This window comes from Vanessa tameamea, chromosome 8, assembly GCF_037043105.1.
Source record: "Vanessa tameamea isolate UH-Manoa-2023 chromosome 8, ilVanTame1 primary haplotype, whole genome shotgun sequence".
NCBI lineage: Eukaryota > Metazoa > Arthropoda > Insecta > Lepidoptera > Nymphalidae > Vanessa > Vanessa tameamea.
The window spans coordinates 4,046,623-4,068,768 of NC_087316.1; the positions used below are offsets into that span (position 1 = coordinate 4,046,623).

The 22,146-nt window shown below is 30.3% G+C and overlaps 2 protein-coding genes, 1 long non-coding RNA gene and 1 pseudogene across 4 annotated transcripts in view; 3 read left to right on the forward strand and 1 right to left on the reverse strand.

The window, feature by feature from the left end:
- LOC135193389 (uncharacterized) overlaps positions 1-22,146 on the reverse strand; it is a 312,018-nt gene that overhangs the window by 140,922 nt on the left and 148,950 nt on the right. The window lies entirely within an intron of this gene.
- On the forward strand, positions 225-6,616 carry LOC113399850 (uncharacterized; annotated as a pseudogene).
- Positions 2,186-22,146, forward strand: part of LOC113400109 (elongation factor Tu) — a 184,342-nt gene continuing 164,381 nt past the window's right edge. Inside the window, exon 1 of the mRNA XM_026639533.2 lies at positions 2,186-2,201. The gene's annotated coding sequence lies outside the window, so the exon portion shown is untranslated. The remainder of the gene's footprint in view (positions 2,202-22,146) is intronic.
- Stw (straw) overlaps positions 6,560-22,146 on the forward strand; it is a 47,861-nt gene continuing 32,274 nt past the window's right edge. Inside the window, exon 1 of one of the 2 annotated variants that reach the window (XM_026639103.2) lies at positions 6,560-6,900. In XM_026639103.2, coding sequence (XP_026494888.1) covers positions 6,804-6,900 — 97 coding nt within the window. In that variant the 5' untranslated portion in view covers positions 6,560-6,803. The remainder of the gene's footprint in view (positions 6,901-22,146) is intronic. The other variant, XM_026639104.2, reaches the window with a different exon arrangement.

The following is a 22,146-nucleotide window of genomic DNA, read 5'->3' on the forward strand; positions in this document are numbered from 1 at the left end:
AATGTATAATTTCAAATTAATTCCAATTCGCTCGAAACATGCCACGTAAGGAATTCTAGATGACGGACTATGTGGTGCTTTCATTACTGGTATAATGGCTGTGAAATGGCTGGCAATTTTATAACGTGATTACCTCTAATGTCGAAGAAACTTTCCTATTATAGGCCGTCAGCAAATTGTTTTCACACGTCATAAGCATTCAGGAAATACGACCGCAAGACGTCGCCGGTCAAAACGAAATGGTGACGGAAATTGAAATCAAAATGCCTGAGAAAAAGTTTAAGTCGTTCAACGAAACATTCCCACATTGCGCATTTGCCTTGGCGATAGCGCTTATTTACCCAAATCGAAGTAACTCCAGGAAACGAATGATGTTATTTGGTGTTGTTACACTCATCAATTCTGTCGTTCTGTTCTGGTTCTTGTTGTATCTGGCCAAGTGCGTATACACGTTAGATATGTACAATCTTTCGAGAAACGTCTCTATAGGGATACTCGCGTCTCTATTCTTTTTTAAATCATTTTACGGAAATTGGAAAACAGATATATTCGCCCAACTATTAGAAAAGATTACCGACGATTTGCTTAAAGGTAACGATATGGATGAAGACGAGCAGGAAATATACGAATATTACATAAAGCTAGGTAAACTGGGGCAAACTTGTTGGATCATAATACCGATTTTGTTGAGTTCACAGTTTCCAATATACGCGGGGGTTTGCATGATTTACGAACGTTTAAAAAGCGACGTTGGTAAGAAGTATATGATACACGAAATGGAGCTGAAATTCATTGAAGACAAACAATACGAATCGCCCTATTTCGAATTAATGTTTGCTTACAATCTCGTACAATGCGTCGTATTGTCTCCAAACTTTGCCGGTTTTGATGGATCATTTTGTATCGCTACAAATCATTTGCGCCTCAAATTAAAACTATACGCACATAAAGTTAACAAGGCTTTTAAAAACGCCAAGACTAGAGATGAATTGGAGTTAATGATGAAAGATGCTATCAGAGATAATCAAGAAGCATTGTTATTTTACAATGATCTGCAGGAGGTCTACGGAGGTTGGCTTTTCACGGTTTTCCTGTTCACATCGCTTCTTATATCAATGAATCTATACCAGATATATTTAAGCCGACGCGTCGACCCCAAGTATACTATATTTGCTTTGAGCGGAGTCATTCACATGTTTACACCGTGCTATTTTTCCAGTAACTTGATAAAGGTAAAGAAATTCATAAATATTTTTTTCATGTAAGAATAACTTTTACCTTTTAAATACAATAACTAATATGAGGGCAATCACTGTATTCATGACGATAATAATCTTCAAAGTTAAGAAAAAAAGAAATATCTACGTCGGTTCCTGAAAAAAAAACCCGATAGAAAACCTTTAAAAATTGACAAAAATAAACATAAAAAAAATGGTATACCTACGTATTTATAACATAGAAATAGAATTAAAAAATATCAAATAAAACATATTATATTGATCAATATAAAATGTTAAAACGAAAATACAAGTAATCATAATTTTGTTTTTAAAGTATCGATTATTTCCAGACTAGTGAGGAACTAAGTTGGGACCTGTATAGCTCAGCTTGGGAAGCGTGGGCTGACCCCGCTGTGACAAAACTCCTGATATTCATGATCGCAAAATCGCAACAAACTCTTATCCTAACTGGGAAGGGCATGGTTTATTTCAACATGCAATTATTCATATCTGTTTTGCAAACTTCATATTCGTTCTTCACTCTTATATCGAGCTAAATAATTAGTTTATTATTTTGTTATTTATCAAAATTTCGCACATTTAAATGTAGGTTCATTGCACAGTATCAACGGTTTATTTGATAAAAATGCGAATTGAAAGTATATCTCATGATTTCGAAATATTTCATAATATATATATATATATATATATATATATATATATTTATAAATCATTATGAAGATTATGAAGAAAAAAACAAGACCAATGAAAAGTTATATGCTACTGGAGAAGAGCTATGGCGATCTGATATGTATATCTACGATTATTTAAAAATACTAAAAATACTTTTTCTTTTTTTTTAATTGTGACTTTTATCTGTGCCATATATTTCACCAATGTCACCTGGCACATATTATTTCACCAATGTCACCTGCGATGGAGAAGACACGATAGAGATTAAACACTAAAATACTTAATAAAGTTTCTTAAACCGTATTTTTATTCTAATCAAAAATATTACTATTTTATTCTACTAAAATTCGTAAAAACATTACAGAGTTTTATTGGTAATTAGTATATGTTTTGATTAAGTATATATACAATATACTTCATTTCAGCATATAAAAGCTATAACCTTCCTAACTAGCTAATGTAATATTTAAATAATCACCATGGAATATTTGAAATAACTTTGAACTGGGAAGAAAACCAATTTTTATATGACACCATAGCTAAGTTGTTTCTTTTAAAAGAGGGTTAGGTTACCTACTATGTTTCGATGACTGCCTCGTTTAGTGGCTAGATATAATGTCGCAGACCTCGAGGTTTTTGCAGCCCGGAGTCTGAAGTTGGAACTGTCTACACTGAACTCTTTCCATTTGTGTCGGATTTGCCATCCCATCAGATTATGAAAGTGAGAGAATAGGCGCCAGGTGCGCCATGTTTGCAAACACATATGTGCACAATAATATGTCCTGTGTGTTGACTAGACTCCATTGACGATGGCCGACGAGACCGAATTCTATCAGGATGACAAATATATTTAGCAGCTTACAGCACAACCGATTTTTACTAAACGAATGTGACTATGTGAACCTCACTATACAGGAAAAGGTAATCCGTTAATAAAATATAAATAATAACATAAATATTAATTTTGATTCAAGGCTACTTTTGGGTTTCAAATTATCCTATATCCCAGTCCATCCCTAAATACCTTAACGAGATGAATTTAAGCCCCCTATCTGTAAACTATCTATTTGTAAACACGATTTTTCTGTACACATTATCTTATGTACTGATAAATAGAAGACGTTTTTCTTACTGAAGAAACTACTAAGTCTATAAATAAACGTACATTATATATATAATACTTATACCAAAAGATTCTTCTGTTTCTGTTTCTGATGAGATTTTGGTATTTAATATTATTATGTAAGTATGTGCGCGTCGTAGTTTCATCCGCTTTAAGACTATTGACAAGCGTGAATTTCATGTTTTTGTATTATTATATAACATGTTCAACGTCAAAGTGGTCAAATAGATTATGTTCTAGCTACCCACAACACAACACACAACTTTTAGGTTGAAGATCAAACATTAAAGGTAAAATTATTGTTTATTTTTTCTTGCTAGGAAAGTTGTAATTCTCGGCTTTGCTCTACTAAAATATGCATTCATTTTATATATAAACCTTTCCTTAAATCATTCTGTTTATTGATAAAAACCGCATTAATATTTTATATATAAAAGATAAACAAAAGAGTATTTTATTTAATAACTTATAATAACTATTTAAATTTAGTTTGATATTTTAAATTTTGTTGGGATCATTTGATCTAGATTCTATGCGTTTTTTATTTTCAGATTAAGTAATTATAATGCTACTAAACTTTACCTACAGCTAAAATTTCAAAAATATTAACATGAGATCGGGTGTAGAGGTTGATACATTTTTAACAGGGAATAGTTCAATTGTATAATAAATATATAACTAGTTAACGCCCGCGGATTCGCTTTTGTTTAGGGGTTGGTCGTTATGTGTTAGCCAATAAAAGTACGTCAACGATCTTCCTCGAATTTCACGCTTGCTTCATAGCAAATTTCATCAAGTTCGGTTCAGTGGTTTGGCCGTGAAAGAGAAACAGACAGACAGACAGAGTAACTTTCGCATTTATAGTATTAGTATTGACTACTCAATAGGTTTACGAAATATCTGTTGACAAAATGATTAGAATTCATAAAGTACTCATTCGGATTAGATTAAATTTATAAGAGTTTTAAAAGAGAAAAAGTATTGAAGTAATATTTACAAGTTTCTTCATAGGTACTTTTGTATTGATTTTTTTTTTTATTCTATTATCAGATGAAATAATTTCAGTTTGAACGATATTTTAAAAGATTATTTATTAAACTAATCGTTTTTTTTTTTGCTACAGGTGGCAAACGAGCGGAGGCTTATGTGATGGAAAGCGATTACCACCTCGTCTATATCTACTCACAGTTAACTAATGTGATGTGTTAACCGTTTAAAAAAAATCACTTTATAAACATTCTTAAGCCAACATTCTCATATAAAAATTACATCTATTCGTTTCAATATTTCAGTCTACGATTAAGATTAATAATAATTCTAAAGTTTTTTAAAGAGTTCCAATTGTAATTCATTCATTTTTATATACCAAATTTGTAATCGCTAACATTAGACAAACGTCTCTGCTAAATATATGGAAGGTTTCGATTTTATATAAAAAAAATATCACATCTGATAATAATGTAAGTATACTATTATTATAATAATAAATAATAACCATAATAATGATAGTACACATAGACTCCTCCACATTTGAATTTGAATGTATACTTTCGCCATTTATTTTATAATAACAATAATATTTATTTGAATAGTAAAATTAAGACACTTTCATATGGTAAAATAATTTAATTTCTATTTCATTATAAGACGTAGGGTAATTTAGAGCGGAACGTAACGCGCCCGATTCGACATTACACTAGAAAGTCTTTGTTCTTAATGTATTTGTAACTTTTTTCTTCAATCCTACCAAAGCTCTTTTACTAATCACAAGTGGGTCGCCCGCGAAACTTTTATTCAACAGATTTTTGGGTATTACGCAACCTATGAAAGGTTTTGTTTTGATTAAATTTCATTTTAAACTGACGACGTCTGTTCACACGTTTGTTTTTTTAAACAGCCATAACGCCGCTCTCTACCCGGCCAGTAACTTGTAACTCTTTGTTAAATCGTAACTATTTAGTAAATTGCAATCAATCCTCTTTAGTTTTTTGCACATCTACTGCTGGAGCTCTTCAAAATAAGACCATAACCGATCTATGTGCGGCTATCGTCCCATAATAATTGGGACAAAAATCAGCTTACGCTATTAATATATAAGATGTTGACGAACTACATTTGAATTTGAAACAGTAAGCAAAAATGTAGAGAACTTTAATTAACGCTTCTAACGTAAGCGTTTTCTAGTCTGATCATGTATTACTAATAATACTCCTCATATAATTTTAGTAGACTTAATCTGCTTGAAAAATCTTTCATAATAATTTTTCTAAATTTATATTCTCGAATAGAAAATGCAAGGATATAACGGTGATTCTCGTAATATCCAAGCATAGCGTAAATATTGTAATACTGTAGAAAACTCCGGGTTGCTAAGGATTTTTTGACACGTTACTAAATTTTAAGGTAATGACTTGAAATTCAAATCCGAACCTTCATGATTGGCATCCATACAAGTCAGCCGTTAGACCAACAAGCCCGGCCCTCTTCACATTATGAAATATCTGTTAGTATAAACGGTATATTAATTACGTGCGCTCACGCATCTTTACTGCTTCCACTTATTGCATCATCGTTAAGACAATTTCCTTCTTATTTTTCACTTCACCTATTTCGCGATAGTTTAAATGATCCTACATATATCCGATCCTTTTATATATGCAAATACTTTGTATGGTCAATAAATCGGTTAACATACTAACGGTAAGCGATCGTGGTAGTTGAGAGTATATCGTTTTAATTAAAATTTTTCTTTTCTTTAAAGTTACAGTAAAAAAAATATTGTGTATATTTTTGAATCTTAATAAAAATTTAAACTATTTATTTTTAAGTGTGGCAATAACAAAATATTTCTGAGTAAATACAAACTTCATGGACAAGTGATAACGTTAAGACAACAATTATTATTAAGGTCTTATTTTTAAGGTCGATGAATATGAATATGTACATATTTCAAGACGTATTTCGTTATCTCAAACATTAGAAATAATACATAACAGTATATGTTGTGGTGTAACCTTGTACTTGTGTGAATAAAATACATGTTTTGATGAAAATTATAATTCAAAATTAATCGATGGACACAGTAAATCATGATAGTTATAATTTAAAACTATCATATTTAAATTTATTATGTTGATGATTTTTTCTCGCAAAAATCCAAATAAGTAAGCTTTAAAGTGTATGAGGTAAAATTTAAACGAAAATAAAGAATGATATTGTTAATAAATATGAAATTGCAACTGTAATTTCCGCTTACAAAACCATTTAAATTAAAAAAAAAAACTCAAAGTGTATTATCGAGTGAGCGCGAGCAAGTTTCACGTGAAGTGACGTAACCAGGGTACAACGGTAAAGCCTGTGGAGCATGATAGGTACCGTCGCGGCCGACGATAGCAAAAGTGTCTGCCGACCCTGGCTTGTCCCCTCCTCGCGTCGCGTGGGGGGTGCCACTTCCATCTCCCTTCACCTTCGCGTACACTGCTCCGTACAACCAATGACCGCCCGCCCCGAGCCGGCGAAAGGTTTTATATACAAGTGGATTTCGCACTGCCAAATTGCTATAAGTCAAAATATAGGGTAGTCGGGCGGTTCACTCGTTCGCACCGTGTCGCCGGGTGTGCATCGACTCCGTAATTTTTTTAAAGTGGGTGCGTTCGTGCGTGTTCTCACGCTAGCTCGGATTAGGCTCTACCAACACGTGGAACAAATGCGCGGTACTACAGTGCCTTTATAATAATATTGGAAAAGGGCAATAAGACTGTGTAACTATGGGGTGCAGTGCGAGATTCTGTTTACTGACTCTATCCTTGTGCCTTGTGACTGAACTTGCATTTGGTGTGAGAGTGCTACCCAAGCGGAAAAAAGGTAAATAAAGTTATAACATACTATTATAGAAATAAGTACTAGAAATTAATAAAAACAATACATACAAAAATTAAGCAATAAAATACAAAATAATATTGCATAATATTTTTAACTATTAAACAATGAACGGAAGTATGAAACGAGCTGCTCAAATATCGATTAACGCAGCCGATGCATCGATCATTTGTATTTAGTTATGTTTCAAATAAATCACACTGTTTGATTGGAGATATTGCGTTAAATAATCCTTTGACCTGGATAAATTCGATACGTTATGAATTATGTCCGTGGCGAACCACGTACCGACCATATGATCCGGTTTCGAATCGGCGGACCAGTGCGCTGTCAACGCACTCGTAAACAAAACAGTTTCATCGACGCATTACAAACATCAACTTTTCTCTGATTTCTTTTTCACGTATCTCATGATTTTTTAAATTATAATCTATAATCCCACCAATTAAAATATGTAAGTGAGAGTTTATTCCATTTGATCAATTTAATGTGCCGTTGTAGTTCTTGTTAAAGCTACATTTTCTCAAGGTCAAGTGTACAACGGCTAAGAATTTAAATTACTTAATAAATAATCATTATTTAAATTGCATATCAATTTAGATAAAAAATATATATACAAGGAAATACGATCAACGGACATAAGCACATTGCGCGATTTACGAAATATTTCATAAAAAACATCTAAATGTATAGAAATGTTGTTGTGTTAGTGTTACGTTTTATAAAACTCACGATTGAAATCATTTTGATTGTGACCTTGAGGTTATTTAACATTTTCTATTTAACGAAATGATTAGTACAGCATAATATGCACAATTATTAGTTTGGCTTCTTAAGAAATTAACTTTATAAGAAATTATGTACATAAAAAATTAAGCAATATTTTATTCAAGTAATTAATTAACATCGTTATTTCTTCTCGTGACGTTATGTTTATCTTCTGCAATAATATCTATGTTGAGATTAAAAAAAAAAAACTTAAAAAATTAATACAATATTTTAATTAAAATTTATATATGTTATTTACGAAATTACAAAACAATTTACAAATATCACGTGTTATTTTGTAAGGAAATAAATGTCAGTAATTATTTATATCAAAATAATCAATTAGTAAACAGAAAATAAAATATGTTATCTATAAAATATTTAAACAGGTTTCATTAAATTCAACAACTTTTTTTTTTCGATAAATGTTATTTCGACTGCGACTAAAAAAGGTCTTATATAAGCCATCGTAACACAAATGAAAGTGGGTGCTATTATTCGCACACGGTTAATTAACATGTAGCTTAAACCTCAACATCATAAAGAAACCTTTTAGTGGCAATAATTATATATTATATACTTTTATTTTATTTATAAATGCTCACAATAAATACGTTAAACATTTAAAAAAAGAAAAAGTCGCCAATATGTAAGCAAACTGTATACATTTACGTATTTAATATTATAGATTACTTTTTTTTTTATTCTCACTATCTTATAAATATTTTTTACTGGCAACACATTTTTTACTAACACTTAGTGAGGTGTAATGACTACGCATACATTAACAACCTCATGAGCAATTTGCAAATAGATGCAAAAACAAAATATCCTCGCTTATCTCATTTTCTATCTAATACGAGTTTTCCATCAACTCCCATGTGTATGTGATACATACGTGCATTTACAGCATGCATGTGTGTGTTACATCCGGACTGCACTAATCAACTACCGGTTTTATTAAGCCCCTATATCCATGCGATCGTCAAGTCTGGTACAATAATAATAAAAAAATTATTTAATGCATTACAACATTTTCTTAAACTGCATGCAATTCGAATTTCTCTCTACTTATGCATTTTATATTGTCATATTATTATAAAAAAAAACATATATATATATCTTAATTGCTGCCTTATCTGATTCATATATCTATTACCTAATGTACGCTCAAATTGTGTTTTGAAATCTGATCTACATAGTACATTATAATTATAGGTTTTATTTTCTCTTACATTATATTATAACGACGTTAAATATTATTATGACTTTTAATTTACAGTTAACTTTTTAATGCATTTTTGTAGGTGACGATGGAAAAAATATATGACGATGATTGTATTTAAAGCCTAATAATAATTTAAAAAAATATTAATCAATGAGATGTAATATCATATTAAAAAAAGATTACTATTTTAATGAACCAGCCGTGTTCATGAATGAAAAGCTAGTATTGCGTGTGGTTGAAATGACATTAAGTCCTTTTATAGCCGTGTGTTTTTATGCCCATACATGACATAGTAAACAATAACTGAACTAAAAAAATGTGTAACAATTTTCGAATTTCACGTTATTTTTTTTTTTCTTATTAAAAACTAAACGTTTGCTAACAAGGTTTTATATACAAATTAACATATTACTTAGTCGTGATATCATGCTATGTTCATCAATCACTTCACAATATTTGCATAATAAAGGATGCTCAATTTTTATCTAACGTATTTCATTAATATAAAAATCAACATAACACACCTCATATACGAACACACATTATATAATTCGTTCAACGTTCGTTTTAATAAAGTATATAAGTGAATATTTTTCTTTTGCTTAATTTCGCAAGGTTTACAGGTTTTGAATTAAATCAAAAACAAGTTGTAATTTAGTATACGAAACAACACGCCCTAGTTGTTCGAATTATTTTTCCTCGTTTCCAACTACATTACACACACAAAAATTCGGACCGTATTAAATACGCACTCACACCCGAATAAGTGTACACACATTGTAATAGTCACTTGAGTTATTTTATTTCATTTATATCGATAAGTACTTTTTTTTAATGAAATGATGTTGGCAGCGAACCTCTTTAGACATTGGCTTTGTAAGAAATGTTAACAATTCCTTAAATCACCAATCTGTCACCAACTTTAGGACGTAAGATGTTTTGTATATATGCTTATAAATACACTGGCTCACTAACCCTTGAAAATTGAACACACCAATAAGTAATGGTAATACCACCAATAATAATACTAAGTATAACTAAACAAGTACTACTACTTAAAAAAAAATATATTAATTTTTAATTGTCAGTGTGCAAAAATAATCAGTTAATAAAATGTCATTTAATAAAAATAGGCGTTTCGCTAAACTGGTATAAATATACCATCAATATATCATGTGGCAATACCGAAGCGGTTTATTGGAAATCAAAGCCGAATCGCATAAAGAAGGTTATTAAAATATTTATTTTACGTTTAATGATACGGAAGGAGAAACTTAAAATTAATCGATACGCTTTGATCGATTGCTATTCACTCGTATTATATTGAATGATACGAGCACGCTAAGTTAGTGCTTATTTATTATGTTTCTGCTCTCATAACTTATGACTTTCAAGCGATTAGTTTATAACGTAGCGTAAATTATTGTAAAGAAGTCCAATATATTTTATAATCATATTTATTTGGGGTCTATTTCACACTTCGTCGCTAAGTAGTTACGCTTGAGCATTTTTTTAATAATTTACGAGTGATATTTATAACCTAATACAATCCACACACTATTATTCTAACGCCAAACCTAACTTGCAATATAGTATTCCGGCTTGAATGGTAGGTGAGCGTAATATGACAGAACCAATGTCCATAAGAAGGTCAATACGCCGTCGACAGACAGACGAAAAAAAATATGACCCCACAATTCGACCTATTTCCTTGTCTGCCTCCATAAACCATTAAATTAATATCAATCAATGAAATAAACATAATTACTACTACTACTAAATATATAACTGCATTATTATGAAATAACAACTTTTAATTGGCTTACAGTTATATACTAGTTGCTGTTGTTTCTGCAGTAAAGTTTGACAGATAGTATCTCAATTACTTCTAACATGACAATAACATAAACAAAATAAACATATTATAGAGTTTGGTAAATTTGAATTCATGACTTTCGATTAAAATCTATGTGTGCATTGTTACATCAGGTAAATCATCACGCAGGTGTTACCAATTACAAAAACATATACATTTTATTTAATATATTATATGATTTTTAAATAAATAATTATTATGACGTAGCCTAGAAAAAGACAATGTTAATTTTACGATATGTTTATTTATATTATGTAAAAAAAATACATTGTTATGTTAATGTAATAAAATGTACATATAATTAACAGGTCATAAAAGTAAGTGGGAACAGCCCTGTGTCTACGGCCGTGAAGAAAATATTTGATAATAGTTGCGAAACCTCATTGCCACAATATAAAGAGCGTATAAAAATTATTTTGATATTTTGAAATACATATAAATAGTTCTCCGTCCCGACTTCGTACGGGCAAAACTTATACAAAGTTACTTCATCAATTTGATCCTTCCTTAAACGCGAAAGAAGTATCTATGTATTACAAGTCAATCGGACCTACGGTTTCGGATTTCTCCTGATAAGTCAATCGGTTTTAGTAGGCTTATGTATATATATAGTTCAACCAGTTATCATATATATTTCATTGCAGCTTATTAGAGTCAAAATTTACAATCAAATAGCAGCCTTCCTTAATAAACGGTATATACTTGTACAACGCATATTGAAAACCACATTGATAGGTTTTGAGACAAGCGCGTTCAATCATATAAAATTCAAAATTTTCTATACAACTGAAAATTATACGAACGATAAATTAAAAAAAAACTAGGCTGAATTTTTTTGATGTACGACATAATATTGTATAAAAAAGTTAAAAAATATATTAAGATTAATTCGTAATTTAACATTAAATACATTAATTTAATTATAAATGTATCTTATCTTATTTTTTGTTGTAATATTTATTCTATTATTGTCTTGAATTATTCAATCGTGTTGTTATCATTGTATGTATATAATAGTTTTATGTATATTTGGAAAACAAACAGTGTGCTGTGAAACAAACATTTACTTATCTATACTAATATTATAAAAACAGAAGTAACTCTGTTTGTATGTCTGTCGGCTGCTCTTTTACAGCCAAGCCACTGAAATTAATTTGATGAAATTTGGTTTGAAGCAAACTTTAATCCTTGAATGAAGGACATATGATACTTTTTTTATAATAATTGTATTATAACGCGAGGGAAGCCGGATGGCGACCACTATTGATTTATACATTTCGAATAAAATCCAGGCATATATAAAGTTCAAAAGGTAAACTTATACATAAAATAATGATAATTATACCTATATGTGGTTATTTTCTGTTGACTTAACTGGTAGGACAATACAATACATACTCTTTATAAGTAAACATTTAATTATTCCACCTCCGTGGCAAATCTTGACTCAATAAAAGAATTCTAGTACTTTTTTATACCTCGTCTGTGGTTAAATAATAAATATTCTCAGGTTCTCAAATACCGCAGGTCTATAAAAATTATAAGCGTATTTTATTAGCAAAAAAATCAAATGTCAATTCAAAAAAAAGTCAAATAACAACCATCGCTGAGATAAATAACCCGAACCATATTAAACCTATTCTATTTGAAATATTTGTTACAAGTAAATAGTAAAAAAAAACTAACGAATACAGATGTCGGACAGTGGATGTCATACTGCCAAAAAACATGTATTAATTTAATTTAGAATGATTATAAAACCTTGTAGGGAATCAGTGCGTAGTTTTTCTTCACTGGTCCAATTCTATTTACCATGAACGGCGTAACACTCATTTCAAAAACAAACGCCTTAAATTCTTTAACATAAAAAGACAGAACGATATAGGTATCATTCTGTCTTTTTCTGTGAGATAGGTCTCTCTTATGATTCTGTAGGCTGTACCGATTATGCTGCGTATCAAAAAAAAAAAAAATGAGCCTACGTAAAATAAAATTAAACGATGACGTTTTAAATTTATTTTATAGTGTGCGAGAGTTAAAATTTTCACTTTTACGCTGGATTACTTTTTTTAAATCATGATGTGATGTATACGTTTTAAAAATAGAAATCGAAAGGCAATTTTCACTTTTTTAATCATGTATTCTATTCTAATCGCATTTACGTTTTCTTTTTTTCATCAAAAAACTATTTTACTATCTAATACAAACCCCGCATTACAATTACTTATTTTAGAAACTATTTAATGATAATTCAACATTGGAAGCTATGAGAAAATTAAGGTTAAATTGCGTTCTATTTTGTAGTATACTATAGTATAGTATCTCTGTTTGTTTGTTGTGTGTATTGGAAGTCGTATTCTTAATTTAAATAACAGCGTAATATTTAGAATCATTTGAAGGGATGTAATTTGTACAATTAAAAAATAAATAGTCATATAAAATTAAATGACATTTGTTTTACCCACATGCGAACAATCTCAGTACAATCGTATAAGAGATTTACGATTGACCGATTGAAATTCGCCGTTAGTGACAGATACCACATTATTCCGAATTAGTCATTTCTGTGTTTAAAATAAGTTCGTTAATTGCGTGCGTCAAATGGCAAATGTGTATTGATAATCTGATACAATTCTCGACCTCAATCCACGTGACCTTAAAGGTGAACAACGCATTAGCAAAATGCATGAGAATATAACTGTTGACTTTGTCTCTGAAACCAGCGACTTATAATTGTCCTTGCTTCATAAGATTGTATGAATCAAATGTCAATTTTACTAACGAGAAAATCTATATATTAAGATTACGTCCAATAAGTATGCTGTAAAACGAATTGCATGTTAAAGTTCAAACTCTCCGCCTAAAATATACATTGATTTCATACTTTAATCGTTTTGAATGTTATGGTTTTTTTCCAAAGGCTGCGTTTTAGAGAATCTATTTCTCGATAAGGAAATCAATTTCTAAAGCAAGGTAAGAACAGCTAAAATGTCAAATGTCAGAGTTACTTCAAATAATATGTTAGATTATATATTGTATAGTCTAAATTTTCTTAGAATGTATCCAAACATCATGGAACAAAAATTCAAATATTTGTGAAAAATCAGAGATGTTTATTTCAACCTTGAGTGGTTAAAAACAAGGAGATTTGGAAACAATAGTATTAGCATTTACATATACAAACAATGAAAAAGTAATTTAATTCCAAATGTCTTAAAGGTACATTGAAATAGCCCAATATGATACAATGCTTATAAACCACTACAAGAAAAAGCATAAACAACTTAAGTCGGAGACACACTGCGCAAAACCTTGAGCATGTTCTCATATTAACCGGAAAATTGCACTAATATCGATTTAATGATAAACTTTATATTTATTAATATAAAGACTATATTGCCATGAACCTTAACTTCGAATCCACGTAGCTGTCAAAGTATTATCGAGATTATGCGTAAGATGTGTTACACAAGAGATAGAAATGTATGTAGTAGAGCCTTTCTGCAATACTATTGTTTCATTCATTCGTTCACCATTCAATACTAGGTGATAATTACTGTATAGTAAGTGAAGAAAACTGGGTTACCGTTGTGGAAAGGAACGCAAATTACGATAAACACTTCAGTCAACATTTGCATTGCGATTGAGTTATTACATCAATTATATCTATATTTGGACGAAATTGTGTGTAGTTTTGTAATTCATGTTCTGTTATGGAAGAATCCAATTTTTTTGAACTGACTTATACGATATAATTGATGGTTATGGAAACTTTGATGTATTTATTCTTTCGCAATTGTAACATTGATGCTATTAGTATTTTGCAATGAGTAATGAAATAAATCTATTAAGATGACCTGGCAATTAGAATCATTATAAAATATAAAACTAAATATTGAATCAAAATAAAAGCTACGCCTCTATCGAATTTCATTATCTTTAATAAGAATTAATTAATAAAATTAATAGTTTATTTCGAATCAATTTCATGAATATGAGTTATTACAAAATTTAACAAGTAAATCAACAAATATTTTCTATGATTTTTATATAAAATTTTTGAAAGTATAAGTAAATAACATAATAGAGATAATTATAAAAATACAGAACGAACTAAATTAGTTTCGGCTAAATTAAAATTAGACATTTTGATATTCTTATTTAACCATTTATCGACATCGATGCATAATACGATATATTATAATGATATATTCGTCACTTCATAATTGAATAGCGTAAGCTAAACTGCAAATCTTTGGGCGAATGACAATTCAAATTCTTCTATTTTTTTGCTTTTATTTGTGCCGAGAGGACACAAATTATTTCGCCAATGTCACGTGCGATTCAAAACTTGATTCAATTTTTAAACATTACACTTACTTATTGATAGTCAAATTAAAAACTACTATCAATTCGGTAAAGGAAATCGACCTTAATTTTTATATACAAATATTCATCAGATAATCTAAAATTATTCAAATTATTAAACAGTACCTAGGTATAATTTAAATTGTGTAATAATTTGCATATTGTTCTGCCATTCATAAGAAAGTTTTACAACAAAATTAAATGAAATTTTAAATCGATTTTAAAGTAATCTTGTAAAACATTACATAACATCAAATTTTACTTTCGCCTTTAAAATCGATACTCGCATTGAACATCCGACTAGCTACGTCTAAACGCGAGTTGTCGCCGTCAGTGTTACCAGTTTACTTACGATGTATAATTTAAAACTTTCTCTAAAGACGCCCGCTACGACTTCGACTGTGGCATTGGTCAGATTTCCCTTTCCTTGGCCATCAGTTGCGCTTCATTGGGTCAATTAATCTACATTTAAATTGAGGTCTCGATTTGACACGAATATTTGTATTAAACGAAATAAATGTCATAATCTGTGTAATGTTACGTTCGTTTCTACTCACATCGAAATCGTGCTTTCCTCATTACATTCCTAATGCATAATTATGATCGCTTACATCGTGAATAAATATTAATATATTGGCATTGAATAATTAAATTTAAAGTATAGTTGTTATCATTTACTAATATGTAAAAAAATGCTTATAATAATAATTATCACTGTCACTAATATTTTGTAGATATTGCAAAGTATGATACTTTTGCCTTTTTTTTTTTTTTAATATTTTCATCATTCAGTAATCTGTAATATTCTATTTTTAAATGGTATTGACTGCTTTCATCAATAGACAGCTTTATTTCTTTTTTCTTGTTATTGAGCACATTGCTCGGCTATATTCTGAAATACTTTTAAGATTAGTAAAGTTAAAGTATCATTTATTCGTGTTTTATTATCATGAACCAGGAAGAAATATGTGAGATTTGTATTCAATAAAAGACCTTACTTCCGCGTTAGCGTGACTCAATGGTAAAATTAAATTATTTGTGATTGTCCACAATCACGATCTGAAAAGTGATTTTTGATCTGTGATGAGTCAGCGAACATGGAGAAAATGCTGGCTTTCGATCATTAATATTGAAAAATTACAACATTGATGTGTTAGTGGTAATTAGTATTGCAAATTGCAAAAATATTCTATTAAAAAATATATCATTGCATACTTTTATATAAATACGTATCACACTAAACACTAATGAAACATCAATATTTTATATGATCTTTATTACCTTAAAATTAATTATTCATACGAATATTAAAAGTCTTACATAATTATTTTCATATCAAAGCATTTTACATTTCATAATATTAATGATTTTCTCTTTTCGTAATATCTCGTTGGAAAAACGAATTTTTAGCCAACTTATTAACATCATTAAATAACACATTCGTTTCGAAAATGACATAACGTGAAAACAAAATGACACATTAAATAATTAGAAAGCAAAATCAAAAATCAATCTCTGTTCTATACTCGACGTTGATTCGTCTCGATTTTTAATTCAACTCGATTCATGCGATTAAGATGTTCGTAATCGATTTTGTGCGATCGGATGCAGTCTTTCACTCGTACGCAACGAAGCGGGGCCTAGGTCAAGAACGTTGACCGTGGCATCAAAATGAATATCTCGTCTCGCTGTCATCGAACTCGATTTAACTGCTTGATAACGAATATAATATGCTATTTATTTTACACATAATATTTACGCTTCATCACTATTAAATTATGGTTTATCATAAACGATTAACTCTGAGCAAATTTATTCTAAACGATTATATCAGATTTTATATTGAAAAATAATAAGTTATATCTACATATTATTTTATATTAAAAGCGGGTTCGATTAATAAGTGCATTCATGAGGTGAGTGTGACGGTATACTATATAATAAATATATCTTTATTGGTACTTATTAGTTAGTATGAATAAAATTTTAAACGACGCTTATGTCCGTTACGTAGTGACTACTTACCGATGACATAAAAATAAAAGAAGCGGTTTGATCATGTCCACCTGATGGACAAAGTGCTCCTCGTCTGGGAGAGGGGAGGGGTTATAAATAAACGTTCAGAAGATGTTTATCCATCACAGGTTTTCTCACGATGTCTATTATCACTGCTATGAATTAAGCACATAAACGCAGTTGTGTTCGGGTTTGTACTGACAGTCTACAGTTCAGATTCACATATTCCTACCACTGGGCGATCTCAGCTCGTTCATGTAAAATTTATATATATATTCAATCATTCAACAATATTCTATCTAATGAGTACAATTAGTTCTACGGTCGGAAACAATCGCAGACATGTCTTAGTATTCAAGGCTGGTGCTTGTAGGTCTAGCGTGGGAACTAAGTCTCCTTTATGAGGAGTTAGGTAAAAGGGCCCAGACAGAATTCAAATGCAAAACGTGCTAGAAAAGTTATCTGACTTAAAAATGTGTTTAATTTTGATTTTCATTCTAACTTTCTAGCACTGACCGTATAAAAAACGGTCTAGTAATTTTTGAGATTACATTAAAGCAAAAAAAAATCAAGTTTCTCTCTACGATATCGGTGTAAATAACGTGAAAGTCACGTTCGAAGCGGGTATATTTTCATCTCTACAATACGTTAAATATGTACAAGATATACGAATGAACAATTTATATTAAACAAAAATGACAGAAAAACACAGATCTTTTTTTTGTCTTTCAATAAGGATCATAGAGGCAATAACGATCTAATTGTTGTCAAATACTTGTCATGTTTAGCTCTAAACTATGCGTTATAATACTTATTTTGCAACTGGTATCTAGGTAGGACATAAGTGTAAATAATTCAATACAAGAATTCGAATCGGTATTTATTGTTTGATCCAGTTACAATTTACAACGCAGCTGGTGCACTCGCGTTCCCATAGCAACTGTCATGTTAGGAAACGTTGCAATTAATAATACGCAATACATTACTCACTATGCACTAAAGGATTAACGAGACAGACTTAGTAATAGCGCAATGAAATAGCTATATGTTTCAATTGACGTTTACACAGTAGGCCGGTTTGCTTCACTGATGCATACAGCATATTAAACACTATAAGTGATTAAAGAAAGGTCTTGGTCTTTATTACCTGAACAATAGAGTTCATAATTAAAATGAAATCTGTCCACCATAATATAAGTTGTTAATGCGTTCTGCGATGAAACCAAAGCTGCTTTACGATTACAATACAGCATATTATGAACACTTTCACTCTTCCATGGCTTATGTTAATATATAAGTTACTATAAAATATTAAGCGGATAAAAGTAAATACATAGTTTTATATATATTATATGAATCATATCTTGGTTTTATCGATCACAAATGAACATATAGATCGATAAGGTTTGAAGGAGTAAACTTAACTAAATAAACAAAAGGTAGCATAACCGCTTTGAGTTTTTTTTATTTTTTTTATTTGATTATTTATAGATTCTATTTTATTTTAATGCTAGTTGTTTTAGGGCCTAATTGAAATGTAAAACTGATATTGTATTATATTATTTTTCAATTTTTTCCTAATTTTAAGATTGAACTACTAACTTGGATAGTTGAGTTTTAATTAAAAAAACTTATACTATGATTTGAATTTATATGGAAATAACCTCCAAGTTTTTATTTTTTAGAGTATGTAATCCAATGAATAAATTAAAAATAAAATGTCTGTAAAACTATCTCAAGCGTAAAAGCTGTTATAATTATAATAAATTTCCCTGTAATTGGTTTTTCCAGCTTCTGAATAATTTAAAGGACTATTATGAAAGCGGTATTTTTTTCGTAACATTTATACAGTAATGTTCCTTATTACGAAGTAAGCAATCAAGAAAATAATTAAAAGAAACATTACGAGAATAACAAATCGTTTTTAGTATACAGGCTGTTCAAATTAATCAATTTCAAATTATACGAGTTTTTATTTGATTTTATATGTATAAGGATACACAAATCTCGAAAGAAACCCGTATCACAGTTATCAAATTATAAGATATTTGACAAGATCGCTTTTTATTACCTTTTAAAGTATATCCGCCGGTGGTTTCTAACGTAGTACGAAAGCTGCTCGTTGTAACGACATTTTTTACACAAGACTTAACTATAAATCAATGTCGCAACTTTCATGCAATTTGACTGAGAACGGCCGCCAATCCTGTTTCATGCATTTTTATACATATTTTTAATATAACTTGAATTCGGACCTTAAATGCTAGCGAATCAATCTACATTCGATCTTTTACAAAAAAGACACATTTACAATATTTTTTATCGATAAATAATACCGATAATGTAAACGTATTTTTATATATTTACACCAATATAAAATGTATACGAAACCATCATTACGCCTCTTCTTATAAAGCCGAGTCTCTACAATTGTACTAAAATAGCTCTAAAAGTATGAGAACTTAATTTAAATATAAAACGACGGCTCCATTGACAATCTCAAGAACAGGTACTTTTACTTTCGCCAAACTAGTGCTACATATCTGTACAGTTTGTGGTGCAACGGGTTTCTTACTGGAGTAGCGGTGACAAGGTTGCAAAATAACTCGATCTAGACTACGCACTGTTACGATACCAATGAATTCCCCTTAACGCAACGAACAAACTAAATCGCTCTCAATAAACATTCTTACGCAATCTAAAAGTTCTAATATCTTTGTACAAGAATTCGTTCACCGATAGATGAGATTGCATAACACTCGTAATTTAACCGATATGCATTGTCAAACTTAATTGACTAGTCATGTAACATTAATTATAAAGGAAAAAAAATAATAATCGACGAGTGAAAATGTAAATACTACACGTGCAACGACAGACCACAGGTATTTCTATATTACGAAAGAACGGTATTACGGATCCATTTGCGGCTCAACACATTGAAGCAAAGCGACCGCAAACTTTAATTACATTTTGCCGAATCGGTAACGAAGTAAAGAACCATAGTAATTTCCGGACTATTAAAGGTGCACCTCAGCGTAGACAAGGCCAGTTTGCGAGACCGGCCCCGACTCACAACAATGTCATACCTATTTACTTCTCTACCCGCGTTACAGAAGGACGCTAAACGAATTTAACAACTCCGCCTCGTATAATAAAGCATAAGGTTGCAAAATTTATTATGACAGTTTTAAAAGCGGATCTAATTGATTTAAGAATAATACAGAGACGGATGTCGACAACGCCCTTGTCACACAATCGATCGCTGGTAGATGCAATGACTGTTCGACTATTTAATAAGTGAAATCATTAATATTTAAATCAATATACACTTCATGAATATTTAATTGACAATGAGCTTACATTTCAATGATTACAACTAAGACTTCCAATTAAGCCATCTTTGAAGTTTTTATTTTGTAATACCTAACAGAAAATACTTCTAAAACAATATACATACAATTTATACCAGAAGATGCAACGTGTTTGGGTGGAGGTTTAAGTATATAAAAAGATGCGCACAGTTTCACCTGCTTTGAATTAGCGAGGCAAATGTGATTTCCATTGTAAAGAAGCAACTGCCTGAAAATATTATTTGAAAACTTAATTTATGTGGCCATACGGAAGGCATTCAGCTATAATATAAAATAATTATTTAAATAATTTCCATACATGATATATTTTAAACTACATAGAATAAATTATGTTGTGCAGTGTTATTTTGACACAGTTACGTTGCGGTTACAGGTACTGTAGTTTCACTGACTTTGTATGATTTATATGTCTAACATTAAGGTTAAAATTAAAGCAACATGAGATATTTCAACATCAACGTTACATTTAATTAAGAAAACATACATTCAAATTTATACGCAAGTCTTTTAAATTTAAATAAATATCTATGAAAGTACAGTAATTAATATCCCATTCCCAGTTGTGGGCATTGCTATGGGAATTGATGCTGGAATATACCTAAATAAAACATTTTTCGGTTTGTTGTAGATTTTAATATACATTATTTGACAAAAACTTTATGTTTACGAGATTCACTGCCTATAAATATACATAAACTAAATTTTAAACATTTCTTACATAAAAACCACAAAACTTGTGCCTGTTGCCCTTCAAACCGGAACTATAGTATACTAATTATTGCTGTTTGGGTATAGAATATCTAATGATAGGTGGTACCTACACAGATGGGCATACAAAGGCACCGAGAAAACTTATTTTCCTCTTTACATACACTTGCGGCAGAATCTCATCCTATACAAATCTTCCTTGAACCGAGAACATCGTAAGTACCCACTGGATTTGAATCTACTAAAATTCGTTACAAACCACGCGTTCGTTGCTTGACCTGTATATTATAAATAAACACGTATTATTTAAATAACAAACAAGGACAATACGTTATAATATAATAAGCAACAATTATTAATTATGGAAACGGAATATATAGGGATAAACGTGACTCAAATCGACTAATTTATTTTAGAAGGCGCTTAAGTTATTCATCTGTAATTAATACTCACTGATTATGTATAATTGATTAAAGAGTCATTAACATGTTTTGAAGCCGCGTTTCAATTAGATTGATGATCGATGATAGTGAAGCTGTAGTATAATTTATTTTAGCTAAAGCAACAACATACCTATATTTACGGACACATGATTTTGTAACAATACACAACTTGATCAATATACACAATTAACTATCATGAATACTATTAAATGGTTGGAAGATGACCCTGTGTTTATAACGCGTTCATCTTAACCGATGATTTCGGGTTCGAACCCAGGCAGGCACCACTGAATTTTCATGTGCTTAATTTGTGTTTATAATTCATCTCGTGCTCGGCGGTGAAGGAAAACATCGTTAGGAAACCTGCATGTCTCTAATTTCAACGAAATTCTGCCACATGTGTATTCCACTAACCCGCATTGGAGCAGCGTGGTGGAATATGCTCCAAAC